Source organism: Falco rusticolus, chromosome 4, assembly GCF_015220075.1.
Source record: "Falco rusticolus isolate bFalRus1 chromosome 4, bFalRus1.pri, whole genome shotgun sequence".
NCBI classification, from domain to species: Eukaryota; Metazoa; Chordata; class Aves; order Falconiformes; family Falconidae; genus Falco; species Falco rusticolus.
Window position 1 is genome coordinate 104,855,132 of NC_051190.1, and position 18,129 is coordinate 104,873,260.

Here is an 18,129-nt window from a genome sequence, read left to right on the forward strand (position 1 = left end):
CAGCTATGTGAACTGGGATCAGTGTCTTGGGTGGTCTCTCAGCTGCGAGTAATGAATTGGTCAAGTAGAAGCAAGCAGGCAGAGAGAAGGAAAGGGTGAATGAGGAGGAGTAGTAAGTCACAGGGATCAATTCCGGAGACAGGACAGCCAACAAGAGGGAGAGGGAACGTTGGGCCAGGACATTAAAGGTTGAAAAGGCATTGGACAGGGGCCCAGTCTGGGGGTTTAGGGAGCCCGACACCTCTGGTGGTTTATACTTGCACAGTATCATTGCACAGGGTAGTGGGGAAGAAGGGCTGTGGAGTGCTGCTGCCGGTTGTTTGGGCATGGGATGTGACTGTGTACCCATCTGCAGCTCACAATATGAAAACCTGAAGAAAGATCTTTCAAGAGGAATCATTCCTGCCTTGTTGATGGCACAGCAGCTGGTTTTAATGGATTTTAACTGCTGCAATCAACCAAATGTGATTCACCCAATCACCCACAAGGCATGCAATCAAAAGTGTCATGGCCCTGCTCACTCCTGGAGGAGTTTGGAAATACAGAATGGTTTTGGGTACCTTAATTTAAGCTATGTTGTTCTGTAGCTTTCTGGAGAGGGAAATCAGCTGGTCTGTTGGACAAGGAGACATGGAGGCCACTTCAGTAATTTGGGAATGGGTACAGTTTGGAGAGTTCCCAGATTTCTGATTCATCTGAGCTGAACTCAAAGGGTGTAGGACAGTGACATTTAGCTATGGTTACTGGAAATTAAGTATTGTTTACTTGATATTGCACTTGAATTCAGAAAAGCCACAAGATTTCTTTAAAGAACAAAACAGCCTTAGCATTTGTGTGTCCCTGAGAAAATACTGAGACTTGCTGAAGTGATGGCCTTTATGTGCTGTTTTAGGACAAGGGTATGCTATTGAATGTTTTACTATGTGTGAGTCATTTGCATGATCTTCATACCCGGCTGCAGGAGGGCAGCATGTGGCCTTCACCATCTAGAAGAAGTTAGAAAGATGATTTGTCATAAAAGAGGAAGCAGGAATTGGCTGAATTTGCAGAGGATCTGAAGAGTGAAGGTGAGACAGAATAATGTGCAGTATTTTCTAGATGTAGGAAAAACAAAAGGAGAAAAAGAGACTATGCCAATATGTCATCATCCAGTGGGGCTCTGCTGGAAGACCGAATTCTGTTTGGGATGGCTCATTTTTCCTTGGCGACAAAACAGGTTTCAAGTAATGCTTCACATTTCTCAGGTTTAGCAGATGAAGGAAAAGAATTACTTGGGAAGCAAATAAAGACAATTTGAAAATAGAGGAGTGTGTTGTGGGTGTGTTGTGTGGTGGTTTTATTAATTTTTTTTTATGGCCATACATGCAAACATTTAGCTCCTGAAAATGCCAGAAGACTCTGCATTTGCTTTAATCAACGTGGGTTGGTAGTGTCTGATTATTTCTTTGAGATCCCCATGTTTCTTAAGGCAGTAGTTTTGTATTATCTAAGACACAGCAAGTGTTCAGCTTCACATAGAGGGCAACTTACCTGCAAATTCAAACTGCACAGCTTTTGATTGGTAGAAAAGGCAAGTGAGGGCTGATGAGCTGAGGACAGACATTTATTAAGAATTTCATGATTCCTCCTCCAAGGCATCTCAGCTGTCTTTCAGTTATGTTTTCATTAGAGGTACCATAGGCTCTTGTGTTTATAACTTCTTTATATTTTAGGAAAAAAAAAAATAGTAGGAATTAAGAAGTTCTTTTTCAAGGAGGTTTAAAGTGTACCTGGGAAATTATTACAATATGTTCAGCTGAGTGTAAATAAAGGCTGCAGAGTGGCAGACACTTTAAAATAATTCATAAGAAATCTTACATTGCCCGTTGATTGCTGTCTCGGGGGACACAAGTCTTTTCTGGCAGGAATTTCTTCAGCAGATGGGATAAGAGAAGTAATGCAGTTACTGTACTGGGCAAGATGCAGTTGTTCTTTTTAATCCTTTTACGCCTTTGTTGTATTTTTAGAGCACAAAGGTTCCCTTCAGATGTGGAGGTACTTTGTGGCAAGTTGTATAGTGGAAGCAACTTCCTAGGGAAGCACATATAGCAGTTGTCCTGAGAAGGTGTTCTGGCTCGGAGAAGTCTGGTTTTTAGGTTTTGGTTTGTTTCTGAACTTTTATTGTTCTTTCATGTCTGTATTTAGGATCTGTTGGCCCCAAAATGTTGTATGGCTGGGCTTGTAAACAGTTGGCTTCTGCAGACACCAGAAGACTTTCTGTTTGCTTTAATCAAAAGAGACTGATTATTTCCTTGAGATCCCTGTGGTTCTTGGGGTGGTAGTTATATACCGCCTACAAAAAAGTCAGTGTTCGGCTTCTCTTCACGCAGAGGACAACTTGCCAGTAGATTCAAGCTGTATGATTGCAGTTTTTAGCAAATGGCTGAGAGGAAAAAAAAACCAAAAAACAAAAACCCCAAAACAAACAAACAAAAAACAGCCTGGAAATGCTGAGCAGCACGGTGGTTGGTGTAGAGACCCTAGGGTTTCACCTTGACTGCTTTAGTTTTCAGAATGGCTGGATTGAGTTGGAGTGTAATGGGATTGGGTCTCCCTGAATGTTTATACTGTCCCGGTTGTAATGTATCTTCTTTAAGATAAGATCCTCTTTAAACATAAGAGGCAAGGAGAGAGGGGAGAGGGCAGACAAGCACTGTATATAGCATCTGTAATGCTTAATTATATGAGACAGGGATTTTCCAATATGACTTGCAACACAAAGAACACTTAGATATCACCATCACAGTATGTATTTTCTAAATCGCAACACCCACACATTTCCTTAGCCAAGTAGAAGGTTTTTTCTATGGCTGCATATCTAAAATTAGCCCGAAGGTCAAATCTGAATAGAAATACCCTTGCCATTGAACGTGCTGGGAATGATTGGTGCAATGGGCTCAATTTTCCCATTGAAAACCTTCATTTATTTTTTAAAATAACAGTTGCTTTTACAATTAAAGAGCATGGAGAAAAGTAAAATGAGGCCTGCTGTATAAAATAATCATCAATATTCTGCTTTCACTGCAAGGCTATTTTTATAGCCAACTATTTTAAATGTAACAAGATGAATACAGTAAAGCCATAGTATGAAAGATGCAGCAAGAGGTTTCTGAATAGCTAGGCTGAGCACCGACATGTGAAAGAAAGGCTTTAAAATTTGGAAGATGTTTGTATATGAAAGATACGCAGAATGAAGAATTCTAAGAAATGCATTGTAGAGAAGAAATGAACAGTTTGGATCCAAAAATAGTTGCTTAACCTGCAGTTGTATTATGTGAGGACTATGCAGCCTATACTGCACAAACGCAAAAGCACCATCTTGCAAGAAGTGCATTTATCAGCCACAGTGTTTTATTGAGTGCTTTAATAATACAAGTGTACATCAACTGATCCACAGTCAAAAGTGGCAGGTCCCTAAGAAATTTACAAGCACTTTTTTTTTTTTTTAAGTAAATCAAAATACATATTAATTTGTTCAACGCAATAGCCTTTTGTGTGGGAAACAGAAGGCTAGTGATAAACACAGTCTTAGTAATGCACAGTGATTCTTGATTTTAAGCTTTTATACAAAACTTGTTCCCAGTAGCATGCACCCACTATTAAAGACTTCAGTACAAAAAAATAACCCTAAACACTACATTTAAGTAGAAACGAGATATAATTCTGAATTTGTTTATTTTCCCCAAAACCACATGAAAAAAAAAAAAACCAAAAAACCCACACATTAATACAAAGCTTTGTGACAAAGCTCTATACTATTACAGATCCAACATTCTTTGCACTGATAACCAAAATTCCCTGTCTACATTTGAGGGAAACAACTTTCAAGTTAACAGAACAAAAAACCCCGAAACAAATAAAAATAAAACAAAAAAAGAAAGTAAGGACAACCTTTTGTCACAAAATGGTTCAAAATTTAATAAAAAATAAGAATGAAGGGAAGGGCTATTGATGCACTTAGTGAATGTGCTTGCACAGGTCCAGCAAATCCTAGAGTAGGTTCCTATGTGGCATATCGCTTGGTCCACTGTCTGGCCATTCTGTCGTGCTCTGCTCTGTTAGTCATATACTGAGTGGCAATACTTCCAACCAGGGGGTCAGCTGAAAGGGAAACACAAACCATGAAACACTCATCAGCCTTGGAAGGATGAAAAAGCTATTCTTCGATCCACATTCATCCAGTTCTCTTAGGTTGAACCGTAACATACTAGTCCCACGTTGAGAGTACACATGCATACATGAAGAAAGGAAGAAGAAGATGGGGAGGAGTTGGCTGACAATTAGCTATGTATTTCTGGTACACATATAACTAAAACCATTTTCTAAAATTTTGCCTCAAAACCAGATGTTCCAATAATTCTATTTTGAGCTAGAAGTCACTTTCAGGTGATGAGAATAAACACGCTACATCATTTATCCTTGCTGTTAGACTCCCACAAATATCCACAAACTGTCACTTAAAAACAGGATGGCTCTAATTCTATCTTCAGGTTCATTTTTTTTTTTTTTTTTTTTAGTACTTCTAGTTTTAAAGCATAAAGATAAGGAATTAGGGCAATAACTTCTATTTTCAAAGCGACAAAAATGAATTCCAAACTTTGGGAATTGGTATTTAGTTTACGGTATCTTTCTGAGCGTTTATATGGCAGATGCTGCATGATTTGGTCTGGATCTACAAATTACTTCACAAATAATTAATCAAACTTCACCAATAATTAATCAAAACCAATCAGACCTCTAAGAAAAGCAAACGGGGACAAGATTTCCCCAGAAGCGACTGTATGTAATAAACACTTTTCTCTTTCAGACATTTTTTTCTTCTCAATTTAAAGCAGACAAAACTGTATAGATATTATCCCTTTTTTGGAGGAACCCATACTCTTGGTATTTCTGCTGCAACAATGAGTTCCTTGAGACTGTACCATGCAAGGTCAGAAGCACTGATACCATGTTTTTTCCTGACTTAGGACAGATGAATGTGACTTCTTCTGAAAGCCAGTTAATAATCAGCTTTGTAGTTGACTGAAGATGGTGCCATTGAACAATATGAATCTTGGCTTCCCTAGTACAGACGTAATCTGAGTGTAGTGTTTACATTATGAAACCACTGAAATGCCTGTGACTAGATGTCAGACCTTCTGCAAAGCAGTGTATATCTGGGCTTTTTTTTTTTTTTGTGTGTGGCTGATAAGAGTTTATGACAGGAGAAACACGTTGGTTTAGCCAAAAAAAATCAATTGATTGGTTTACTGCCAACTTTACTGAATATTAGTGAATAACATCTAATGAAAAAATCTTTTCATTTGAATGTATACCCTGTGCTTTCAGGAAAAGCCCATGATCTGAATCTTAAGTTTGCACCTTCTAAATTAGTAAGGCAAGTTATCACTGTGACTGCAGTGTACGAAGTCCCTGCAGTCTCAGTCCTGCAAACACTTCCTGCATATGCTTACCTTTAAGATCTTAATATATCCAGGGGAGGTCACAGAGGCCTGGACTTTGCTATTTTTACATGCATGAGTGTCAAAGAAGCATATCTGATCTAAGATCTATTTCAAAAGCCTTAGACTAGAAAGTGCATCACCTTTAACTCCTCTGCCAAAGAGAAGGACTATATAGGGAATTACCAGGAGGATTTTGTTATGTGCAAATAGGAGGCTAACGGCCTACGGGTATTTAAGGAGCACAAATTTGTTTGTGGCTGCAATGAGGTTTGAGAAGCCCTGCAGGGTAAATGGGGAACTTGGGCAATGCGAAAGGGCAACATTTCTCTTGGCAAAAAAATTAGGGAGTCGCCACAGGGAAACCTTGTCATAGTGCAGCGGTAGTTCAGAGATGAGCCTGACAGCGATGCTGTGGATTCCCCCCCGCCCCCTTGGATGTGACAGCACTGTGCGAAGAGCACTTTCACAGACCCGTGGAGAAATGGAGAGTAAGGGTTGAACTTGAAAGGAATCCTTGGAGAAAAGTTCGATGAATGTTCTGGTTTTCATGCTGTTGTGGAAGGTGGGGTTTGGCCTCTGAGGCATCTGGCTGTGATGGGTTGCAAGAACATCATGGCATTATCATCTGGAATGTGGCAAGTTCTTAATGAGGTTTAGTGCATATTTAAAGTGCTGCTGCTAAGACATTTATAAACCCATATATGAGTCAGTGAAAAGTGATGTGCTGTAGTAAAGGTTTACTGAGTTCAAATCTGAAAGTCTTTTATGTGTGGGATGAATGTTTCTGTGAAAGTGTCTTGCACATTGAGAGCTGTAAATCAATTTCTCTGATACACTGAAAACGTACTGAGGTTTGTACTATTATCCCCAGTCCTAGATGATAGGTTACAATGTTTGGTTTCCTATTGTGGGTTTCCACCTGTATCTCCTTTCTGGAGCAAGGAAGTATTTCAGGAAATATTTCAGCAACATACATCTTTGGAAGGATTTGGAAGGTACAGGCTCTTCCTTTCACCTCCTCCCAGCATGGGAGGGTGTCTACTTTCTTTAGAGGTGAGGGAATCAATGAGAGGCATTCTTGATAAGGAACTGGGCTGTTTATTTATCCATATGTTCAAGCCTTAGTCTTTGCAGTGTTTTGTTTGGCAGTTGGGGGAAAAGTGGAGGTGATGCAAGATGTCTGAAGTCTACATAGCTTTCATTGTAGGTGTGTAAATTCCCACTGAGAGAGTAACCTGTGAATCAGATATCATCTTGAGTCCTTCCCTCAGGTCAGTGCCTCTCTCCATCAGTGTCTGCCTGCGTGAAGCAGGACTGCTGAAGCAAAGAGAGGTCCTTGCCTGCTGTAGCATGAGCAGGACCAGCTGCACCCACAGCCAGCTGCTAAGTGGGTACTACTAAAAGATGCTCTCAGTAACAACAGTAGTAACATTGTTCATCGCAATTTGGCTATACATTTCATTGGTTATAAGGACATTGAGTAAAAGAACAAACCCACAGTTTGGCAAAGCCACCTGCTCATTTGAGACCTCAAACTGAAGGAATAGAAAAATAGCTACCGCGAGGGAGGCCCAGCTATTTCATGTCCCTGTCAGGGGGCCTGGAGGTGTGCTGTCATTATACGTAGCTATTTATGAGGACTTTAAAAAGGACACTTCAACAGGTCTTTGAAGAGCTGGCTTATTTTAGCAGTTCCTGTAAAGCCATAAAACCATCAGGAGGCACAACTGCTTTGTTTGGGAAGTCAGGACAGCTGGTGAGGAGGGAAATTGAACTTCAGGTCAGAGCCACCCAACCAGTGGCACACCGGCCGATTAGATGCAGCACACTGCATTTGTGCCAGAGGATATAAGGACGGCACGTGAACTCCAGAAATGCCAATGGTCTTTTTTTGTACCTGCATGGGCAGCTTCGAGCCCAAGCCATATTGTCCCTGGGGGAGAAGGAAGCTGGCCAGCAGACCCAAGGAAAAAAGTCTCAATGCTAATGAGTCACGAATCACCATTGCTATGCAGTTCATGGGGCTAGGGCATACAATTGAGATTACAATATAAATTGAAGCACCTTAATTAAAACAATTAAAAGATTTAATTCCCAGCATGTACAAGCCTTAGTTATAGTGTCCAAGTCCTACAAAATACCAAGTATGAGGAAGAAACAGTGGTTCCCATTGACCTCCTAAGCTAAGTAGCACGTGGCTGAGCACCACCTGGTTCTCAGCTGGGCTGCACAGTCTAAGGAGTATTGTGAAATCTCCATTAGTAGGGCCAAATATGTATTTATAAAACAAACTGCTGCATAAACTACCTAATTAAGAGATTAAAAGGAATAGTGGATCTCAAAATTCATAATGGTACTTTTCCCATCTTTCCAATTCCTCGCTACCATAAAACCGTTTCTTATTTTCCATTTGTATATATCTGTGGTTTTATGTTAGAAATGTTGATGTTAGAAATTTGCTTCCATAAATAGTAAACTGCTCTAGATTTTTGGTTTTTTCTTCTTTTTTTTTTAGAAGTAGTGGGATTCTTCAGTGATTCAGGGTTCATTTTAGAAATTTACTCCAAATGGGAATGTGTTCAAATGACAACAAAACCAAAGGATTGGAATATAAAGCTATGCCAGAGATGTGTTATCAGAACAACCTAATGAAAGAAATGAAAATAAACCCACAATCAACCAATAACAATAACAACAAAACTACACAACTCCTGGCCTGGCAGAAGGAACATACATTGGGACTTCTCAGGCCACCAGACGCATGGTGCCAGGCTTGAGAGCTGGGGTGGCACCACCTGCGCCAGCTCCTTCCCCGCCGTGCGGGCAGCCCACCAGCCCTCGGGGTGCCGGTGGCTAGAGAAGGTGGGATGAGGCAGGGCGATGGCGTGTGGCACCCTGCAGCACCGAAACCCAGGAGCAGCATTGCAGGTGGTGCTGGCTGCGATAGCCACACGTGGGAAGCGAGGGGAGTCGGGCCACGGCGCATGCTGTCAGCTCCCCAGAGAAGCTGCTGCAGCTCCGTGGATCTGGAAATCTTTAAGGTCTCATAATTTACTGTTCCTTCTAGATCCTTACGCTCACACCTAGAAATCTGCCCTAGGATGTCTCTGTAACTTTTAGCTTGTTTAAAGAAAGACTTTTATCCGATACTTTGATTAGTTCCGTGCAAAACTGGAACATGCCAGGAGTTACAGCATAAATTTCATGTCAAAGGACAGTGCAAAAGTAATGAAAATGCATTAAAAAAATACCAAATTAAACAAGCATGGATGGAAGCTAAGGTTCAGCGATGTAGCTTAAGTGGAAAATGTCTATCAGAAGAACAAACGTATGAAGAAAAGCTTCTGGATGATTTATAGGAAGACTGCAGCTGCTAAATACCCCCTCACCTCACCATATGTAATCCTCATGTTGTATCAGAATTCATGAAATGACCCTGTATTTAAATGCAGTTTTGAAAGCTGGGTGAGCTGGAGCTTGTCCCTGGCTTAAAAAGGTTGGATGCGCTGCTCTACAATGCCTTGTCATCTTTTGCAGCCACTTAATAAGAGTGTATAAGGAAGAACATTTGTGTCTCATGTCTGTTGTAAGGCTAATCAAATTTACAGCCCCGTTCTAGGGAGTTAATGCTATTGGGGATTTGGATGAGCTGAGGTTTGGTCATTACGAAATTTCAGCTGTGTTTAATGCTAGTTATACTGCTTTATCATTCAGAAGACAGACTATAATTCTTCTTTAAAACTACTTTTCCCCCAAATAAATGAAAATATATTGCTATACTGTATTTTTCTCTGCTTGTATTTTTACAGCTATTTCTATGTCGGCAAATAGCAATTTCAAGGCAGAATTCATCTCCTGGGCTTTTCAATGCTCTTTTAAAAATACCGCAAACATACTCTAGTGAAATAAAAAATGGAGATGGTGTGCTTAACAGCTTGATTTCAATGTGCCTTCTTCATCAGCCACATGATACGCAATGAAATTCCAATTAGTAGTGCCAACATGGTTAAAGAGACACACATTTAGACCTAAATGTACATTATGGGTGTTTGTATGCATTATATATATATTTTATGAGCATTTATAAAGTAGAATTATATTTCTATTGCAGTATTTTACAGTTTTAATAGAGAACAGCTGATGGAGTCTGTTATACCATTGCAAGTGCGTTCTCAGAAAGATTGCTGGAGCATCTTAAAAACTAAAAAAAACCCCACAGCCCTATACGAATCTCGGTTACTTCAGCCAAATATTTACAATGTTGTTTTTTTTTTTTTTGGTCCAGGTTTAGATTCAGCTCTGTATCAGGGGGAATTTGGAAGAGTTGGCTGCCAGCTGAAGAAGCAGAATTAAACTGGAAGAATTTCCAAAGGTTAGATGCAACTTGAAAGGTCTTACTCTGTCTCCTGAGCTATGACCAACTCCTTTCTTATAGCTGTGAGAGGCATCCTGTACTGAAATATCAGTTAGCAAAAATTAAATTTGCTTCCTTTTCTTTGGACAGGTTGTGTGAAATGTAGAAGAAAGCAAACAAGTAATTTTTTAGTTATTTGAGCTTCAGTTACACATTTGGAAGAGTTTTTGGTTTCTGGAATACTAGTTATTTCTTTCAGGGATGCCTCTCTTTCCAAATATTCTACTGTATTTCTTTTTCAGTTAAAAATGGGGAGTGCTTGGGGATTTGAGCTTTTTGTTTTTAGGAAAAGTCCAGGTGCTCTGTATGTTGTCTGTAGGATAGCTGCCTTGGAGTCATCTTTATACAGCAACACAGGCAGGATTTGTTACCCCAGATTTAAACATCCCCAAACTAAAAGTTCATATTTTCAGTAACTACATTTTGTTTAGTGATTTCCATGCAAATAGCCATGCAGGACAGAATATATGCCTATATTGGCTGGCAGTGAAAGCCAAGTTTTCTGAATCTAGTTTTTGTGGTTTTTAATACTGTACCAACCTTTAAGAAATAGGTCCCAAAAAGCAAACTAAAAAAAAAATTAGACTGGCAAAAAAGCAGAAACTGATAATTCACTGAACTGCCAGTTTTCCTAACAGCAAATGCTGACAGCTTGATGCACACCAAAACCATCTTTAAACTTAATCTAAAAAAAGTATTTAATATCTAATTATATTTTCTTATGTTATTTCCAGCGGCATCCGGGCTAGTGTTATAAGAAGACCAGTCAGACAACTGCAGACAAAAGTGGCGTGAGACGTGCTATACCAAGTATGTCATAGAACGATATAATACTCTGAGAGGATGGGATTAAGAGAAGATTAATTGTTTGTGAGTAATTTTATTTATAGTGTCACTTTGCCTCAGGAAGTTCCCATAGTTAGCCACATGTCACCTGTTTTAAACTTAATGAGCTTCTAGAAGACTAAGTCTTGAGGTGGAAAATGAGGTATGGTATGTGAAATGCATTATAGTACCTTCAGTGATCTTACAGCAGCAGTGTTTCTCTCTTTTGCTATCATTAATAATAATGCACTGACTAAATAATTCTTTGGAGGCAGACAGGTGAAGTGGCACACTGAATTACTCCACTGACCTTCCACCTTTGAAAAGAGTGCTCAAAATCAGGGCGCAAGTGAAAACGAGTGCAGTGCAGCACTAATCCCTGTTTGTGCAGCAATAAAACTAGCCTCACGGCTGGGAGTCTGATCAACACATGCGTACGGACTGGAACAACAGAGTGATTCAAGTCAGAACAAAGGGCAGTAGCAGGGCTCTGAATTGCTTTACACACCCTACAAGCTGAACTACAATTTATTTCTTACTTTCATAAAATCACAGTTCCGACTATCCATATAGAATGCATTTAACCATCTACCAGGCTCTTTGACAACTGTACAGAAGAATGATAAAGTGATCAATAAACACTGTATAGAAAAAGGAAAACAAATAAAATGAACTGCTTCAGTAAAGAAAAAGCAATAATGAGAGGAGTAAGGGAAAGACTCTAGAAAGGTCTAATGTCTACTAGGAAAAAAGTAAAGCTAATATTAATTTTAGCAATTATAGTTTACAGAAGAAATAATATGATATGGAGTGTAATGAAGACTGCTTCTCCTTTCAGGAATAGTTTTGCAGATCTGCTTGGTCAGATCTCAACACTCAATAGAAAAATTCTAATATATATAAGGCTACGTCAGTGTGCTAAAGCCTCAAAATATGTCTGCTGAAATTGCCTTAGAGCTCATGTACCTCACCAGGCTGGCTGCTATGGGTGACAGGGTTTTGACAAAGCAGACAACCTACAGGCTACCTATACGCTGTAGCTTAGAGACTGTGTAACTTTAAAGCCTAGGTTTGCCAGAAGTTTTTGCCCTTACATAGGAAAGCTGACCTAGTGGTCACTGTGCTAACGTCGGGCTAACTGAGCCTTAATGTTTTGCATGAGGCTTCCTATGAAGTTGTGTTCACCACTACACCCCATAGTCCTGGTCATTCAGTCATCCACTCCTCGGCTACCACTCTAGCTATACACCTAAAGTCTTTTTCCTGGGAAAAATCTGAGCAGGTGCAGGAGGAGAAAGGGAGAGTGATCTAAAGCATGGAAGACCCTGAGTTTTTGTTCCGTTGTACTGCCAAGGTGTAGCCAGGGTGCATGTCTGGGCAGGTAAACATGGAAGTGATCATGTCACACTGCTTGCAAGAGAAGAAACTCCAGAGTGCTTCTTGGTCTTCATAGTCTGCAAATAGTCATGATGCCTCCAAGAAAGTTAAGTCGTCTTACAGTGGTGCCTTGGTTTCCCATCAGTAAAACTGGACTAATGCTTCTCCACTGAGAATATTTTGAGAACAGATATGCTAAAAATTGCGAGGTATTTGGATATTGTGGGAAATGTGGCTGTATAGATGTATATCATAATGAGACTGATATCCATGACATGACTGTAAATTTTGAGCTCTGCAGAATTACCAGAAACACATTTGACTTCTGTTAGTTCATACAGCTATTAGCTACAGATTGAAGCTACACAAATATTAAGGCATGTGTGGCTTGATGCAGTGTCCAAACTCTTATCTGGAGAAAAATGTTACCTAATTTCAAAAATAAAAGAGCTCTGCAAATCTAGTTTAGAAAACATCCATTTACTAAAACACCCACTTTGGGTACAGGGAAGGGGAAATTCATTCGTGTCTCTAGACTTGCATTTGATTGCTGTCAGGCTACCTACCACAGATCTGTGTGAAATATGAGGCTGCCTAAGAAAAAGATGTTTCAGAAATAAGGAGTATTATCTGGCCCAATTTTATTAACGTGTCTCTTAAAGGAAAGCGTTGGCAGTGATTCATCTCTGTATATTGCCAAGGGAAATCATTCTTGCTTAGAGAGTAAGGTTTTTTTTTTTTCTTCAGATTTTAGCAGGATTTCTATAAACTTCACTGGTTGACTGGGAGTTAGCTAAGGCAATCATGGATCAACAAGGCACTGTGCACTGATCTTGAAGAGTTGTCTTTAATTAAGGAAGAACATGCACCTATTAGAAGTGCCAGCATGCTGGAACAATTGAAGTCCTGAAATAACACACTTCACACTGATGCTTGGATGCATCTCAAAATTGAAAGCACAGATACATTAGCAATGTATCTGTTCGTAATAATGAACTCGATTGAGAAACATTGTTATTAGAGAAAACTTAAAAAATAAAAAGGTTTTAGTAAATAAGAACTTGATATGAAAGAGATTACATGGCATGTGGCTTGAAAAAATTTGCAGCAAAAGTTACAGCAATATCTGTTTACCTTGTGGAAGATGACTGTGAGTGGATAATAAGGAAATTGCAGCGCTTGCATCTCAAAAGTGCTGTCACGCAACCAAAATGCTAAGATAAATAATGTAACTGGCAGGTATCCATAGGGTCATAACTCTGTTTTCAGAAAAACAGTGTGGATTTTTTTTTTTTGTCTGAAGATTTACTAAGGGAGGGATAGCTATTCTATAGGAATTCCAGTGTGTTCAGTATTTCTTTCATTTAAAGAAAAAAGAACCTTTTTTTTTTTTTCCTGGATTTGTCTCTTAGCACTTCCCACTAATCACCATCTCCAGGCAAAGGAGTGATCTATGGGTCTTATACACCCCGAACGAACAGTTTAATCCCAAAGCAACTGGATGCAAAGGCTTTCCCTGTGACCATGCTCTGTGCAGCGTTAGGCATCCTGTAATCACATGTACTGAAGGTAGATTACTCTGCAGGAAAACCAGGAGGTCTGATAGGATCCACTTACTATGTGGATTCTTGGGAGATATGGAAGGGAGGAAGCATTACTGCACAGCCTGGCCTTTGGTGGCATTTAGACACTGAGAGGAACACAAGTCCTGATGGCATCTTCACTTTTAGGAGAAGGGTTTCAATGTGAGCAATACCAAAATCTTCAACTTAAACACATCAGGATCATTTTAGGTCAGATGCAGAAGTCCTTTGAATCCTGCTCTCGAATCTATCCCTTTGTTCCTTCATTGCAATTAATCCTTGGAGTAACTACAAAAGCCCGCATATGTTATGAATGCTGCTTATTTTGGGTTAAAATGATTTTCTCCTTCTTGTCCTATTAAATCTTGTTATTGATTTGATGCATTTAAATCCAAAACGGTTATTAGGAATGCCATACAGAATGTCAGAAGAATACAAGAGGCTTCATTTACAAAATGAGAGGCTGGTGAAGAATTTTATCCCTACTAGAGGCCAACAGGACCCTTTTTCATAGGCCAGAGCCTGAAATCCCTTGGTGAGTTGAACATCCCTTGGAACAGGAATAGGAAATGAGGTGTGCCTTGCTGTTACCCCGTGATAACTGAAAAAATGGTCCAGCCTCTCCATTCCCTCGCTATAGCTCCCTTTCTCCCAGAGGAAGACTTGAAGGAAGTCATAGGCCGCATCTGTCTCAGAGGTGTCTAGGTTTCTATCTGCATCAAGAGGCAGTGGAAGGAACATGCCTGGAAACTAATTTGTTTGGGATTTTTGTTGCTACGGCCCGGATGCTCCCTTTGATGGGGCTGGCTTCTTGGGGCTTTTCTGGACTGCAGACACGGGTTGTTTGAGCCTGGGTGTGTGATCGCATGCTGGGGCTGTGCCTCACGTTACCATCTGCATCTGTGGCCCATACTATTCTGGAGGAGGCATCCCAAAATGTTACTGCACTATAAATGTTGGAAATAGGTGCCATCTCAGCAGAGTATAGGACAGGGACCTCTGAAGTCAGTCTCACTGCTAATGTGTACACCTGACAGGTCTCTGTCCATCCAGAGTGGTGAAGTCTGACCCCTCGAGTGCTGTGGAATTTGCAGCGGTACTGCCCTACCAAAAGAGGCACCCAAGGAAGATGCTCGTGCCAGCACACAGTGGCTCCAGAAAGTATGAAAACCAGAGCGCCATCCTGCCCTGGGGATGGCACAGGCCAGTTGCGGCAATGTTTCTGGAGGCTGATGGCTGAGGTGACACGGGATAGCATATGAAGGGAGCAGGGCGGTGCAAGCTCTGGCCGTAACTGACAGATCAGCAGGTGAGTGAGAAAATAACCTCATTTTAGTAACCAAATGGACTATCCACCTCTAAATTAACTTTGGGACATAAATATAATTAGGCTTAATTATAAACAGGTTCTAATAGGACTAGAAGGAAAAACAGGTTACACAAAAAAAAAATTAGCATTCATCATGTAGGCAGGTTTAGTTCCTAGATTAGATGCAATGAAGTTACATGGCAACACTGAACAAAGATTGAATTTATGGTACTTAAAGCAATAATTTCATATTTAGTAACAGGTAAAATAACTTTATTTGGAAACCCTATCTTTCCTGTGTGAGGGGTCACGTTGACTCCATTGTCGTGCCTGACACTTTGCCAAATGATTTCAGGCATTGGCATAAAAAGTCCTAAGATTGAGCTGTAGAAAAAAGCTATATAAGGTAGAGATGAAAAAGACATGGAAGATCATGAAGGCATTCTTTCTGCTAGTATAATATTGTGTCTTATAGTAAATTCTACTTTCGTGCCGCTTTATCTAGTTGGTATTATAAAGACCTGAGCGATGAGGATTCCAGCTCTTGAGAGTTTTCTGAAATCTAATTCATCTTAAAGTTGCAAATGCTCCACTCTATAGAAGGGCCTTTTTCTAAGCCTTGTACAGATGGAAAATTCTACAAACAATTTACTAATCAGAGCTCTATTTCTGTATCCCATATGAATGTGAAATCTTACAGTACAGCCCATCCTTAAATTTGGGACAATTACACCATACATTTTGCTATTTAAGTAACTGTCTGCTACTCCAATTAATGCACCTGAATTTAATTTGCTGTGAAAATAGGGATTCTGAAACACACACTGCATATAATTTGTTTTATTTGTTGCCTTTGATAGATCTGCAAAACTGTAAAAAACAAACAACCGTTTCCTCCTCCCTGCTGAATAATGTAGAAAATTAGCCATGCAAAATAAGAGACATGTCTTGCAGTAGTGTAAATCATCTCTGAAGGTAGAATCTGAACGACTCAGGAATACTAATTTCTGAAATCTTACTCAAGAAAGTGAGAGACTAAACGATTTAATAGCTAACATACTTATATCCAGGACTATGCTTTTCAGGACCGACTTGACATTCTTTCTGTGAATCTGTTAGAGAGCCAAATGTAGCAGGCTTCTTTTCAGGCGCTTAAAGAATGTGGAGCAGTGTGATTTCTACAGCAAAACAAGAATAATTGTATTTTAAGAACAGGAAGAAGCAGCCTTAAAAATAGTTGTGCTAATCGGTGTCCTGAAGGTGGTTCACAGGCAGTTAGAAACATATGGCAAGAAACTTGAAAATCTGTCCTTGCCTTTATGTTAAAAAAGGTACACAGGAAAAAAACAAACAAACCAACCAACAACCAAACCCAAACCTGGAACCCAAAATCTCACTTAGTAAAATGGAACAAAGTCTAAATGAAAACTATGGAGTACAAAAATTCATCGGGACTTACGCCAGTTTATTCCAGCTGAGATTTGAGCTATTTGTACTTACTGGGAATAATGAATACTATATTCAATCATTACGAGTTTAGAGAATTGAGTGTAGGAATACAGGCAAAATGTGATATCTGAATTTATTGATTTCCTAGTTTTCATTAGTTTCTCCTCAAATATATACAATTCTATTAGTGAGAAAATATATCCAGTAGAATTGGCTAAGCTCAGAAGTATCTACTTCATTCAAAAGATTCCAATGTAATTAAGGACATGTCTGTGTTGGCTAGACAACACCTGCATGAAACAAAGAAAATACATGTAATGATTGTAAATGACTGGAGAGTATTTTGAAAGTAAAATGCAGTTTACTTTGTATCTTGGAATTCATTCAAATTAAGCCAGGATTCTGTATTTTATGTATGAAAAATAACTAATAGCTTTATTTAAATATTTCACATTGTTAAACATTTAACACTGATGACTTATCTTGGTCTTGGTTCACACAAAGATTTATTACGTATATGCACTAAATTACCTGTCTTCTGTCTGAGGTAATGGGCACAGGAAACCTCCACTGGTACTTTTAAATTACACATGTTTATTGGAAGGAAAATGAATTGTAACCTTTTATATTTGTAGCATCCATCACTCACACGTTTTCCCAACTACTTTTGATTTAATGATGGTTAAGGTAAAGCTCATAGAAACCCTGTGTTTCTTGAGCAGAAAACCCTGTATGTATTTTTATCATATAGCTTTTATAAGCTTCGTATAAAAAAAAAAAGTCAGGTGTATTTTTTTCATTCATTTTGTGATAAGACTCTTTTCTCTTACAAGTGCCAATTACATCCCTTTACATTTATTTCTTGACAGAGATGAACAAAGCCTCTTCACTGATTTGGATTTTAGTCAATCTGATTTAATCAGATGCCATTCAATAAAATGATGGTTGGATATTATTATGTCCAAAGTTCAATTTTTCTCACCTTGCCTTAAATAAAAACAAAATAGGAGTAGAAACCTTATTGAAAGGGACAAGAAATCATTAGTAGCACGGTCAAAACTTTTCATTCAGGAAATGGTTGAAATCTAAGCTTATTTTTTCTAGGAAAAAAAGGCAAAATAAGATATGACAGGTAATTTTGCAAAGAAGATTATAAAAAACAAGTGGTCTTGCTTATCTTTTCCATAGTAAGAAAAGAACACAAACAAAACACCGGCATGTTTAGCAAAAGTTAAAAGGAAGTATATGCTTCATACATCAAATAGTTGAACGCATTCAGGAATGTAGTGTAGGAATCACTAGAACTAATTTAGGGAAATTAAAAAAGAATTAGAAAACACAGTAGTCACAGCACCACATAAGTTACGATTGCAAAGGCTATTACTGCTCATGCTTCAGCACATAATCTGATCGTTAGCTGTGGTTTGGAGGGAATTTCCTCTCCAGTATATTACCGTATGACTGAAGTGCTTTGAGGGAATTTTACACTTTTTACTGAACCACTGAGCAACGAACAGTTTCAGGCAACATACCTGGCTGAACCAAGTAGTACTGGTTTTCTCCTAGAGAATGACTATACTTCTCATGATTATTCTTTGTAGAGTTACAGGTATACCAGCCAAGAAAGGAATAGGGTAAGTGTGTGTGTGACTGGTAACTGGAGCTACAGCTGACGACTGCTTTATGCCT

The 18,129-nt window shown here is 39.2% G+C and overlaps 1 protein-coding gene across 4 annotated transcripts in view; it reads right to left on the bottom strand.

Moving 5' to 3' along the window:
- Positions 1-3,368: 3,368 nt before the first annotated feature.
- Positions 3,369-18,129, bottom strand: part of LOC119146759 (ubiquitin-conjugating enzyme E2 E2) — a 217,811-nt gene continuing 203,050 nt past the window's right edge. For all 4 annotated transcript variants that reach the window (XM_037384921.1, XM_037384922.1, XM_037384923.1 and 1 more), the window contains one exon: positions 3,369-4,140. In XM_037384921.1, the coding sequence (XP_037240818.1) occupies positions 4,043-4,140 (98 nt within the window). In that variant the 3' untranslated portion in view covers positions 3,369-4,042. The remainder of the gene's footprint in view (positions 4,141-18,129) is intronic.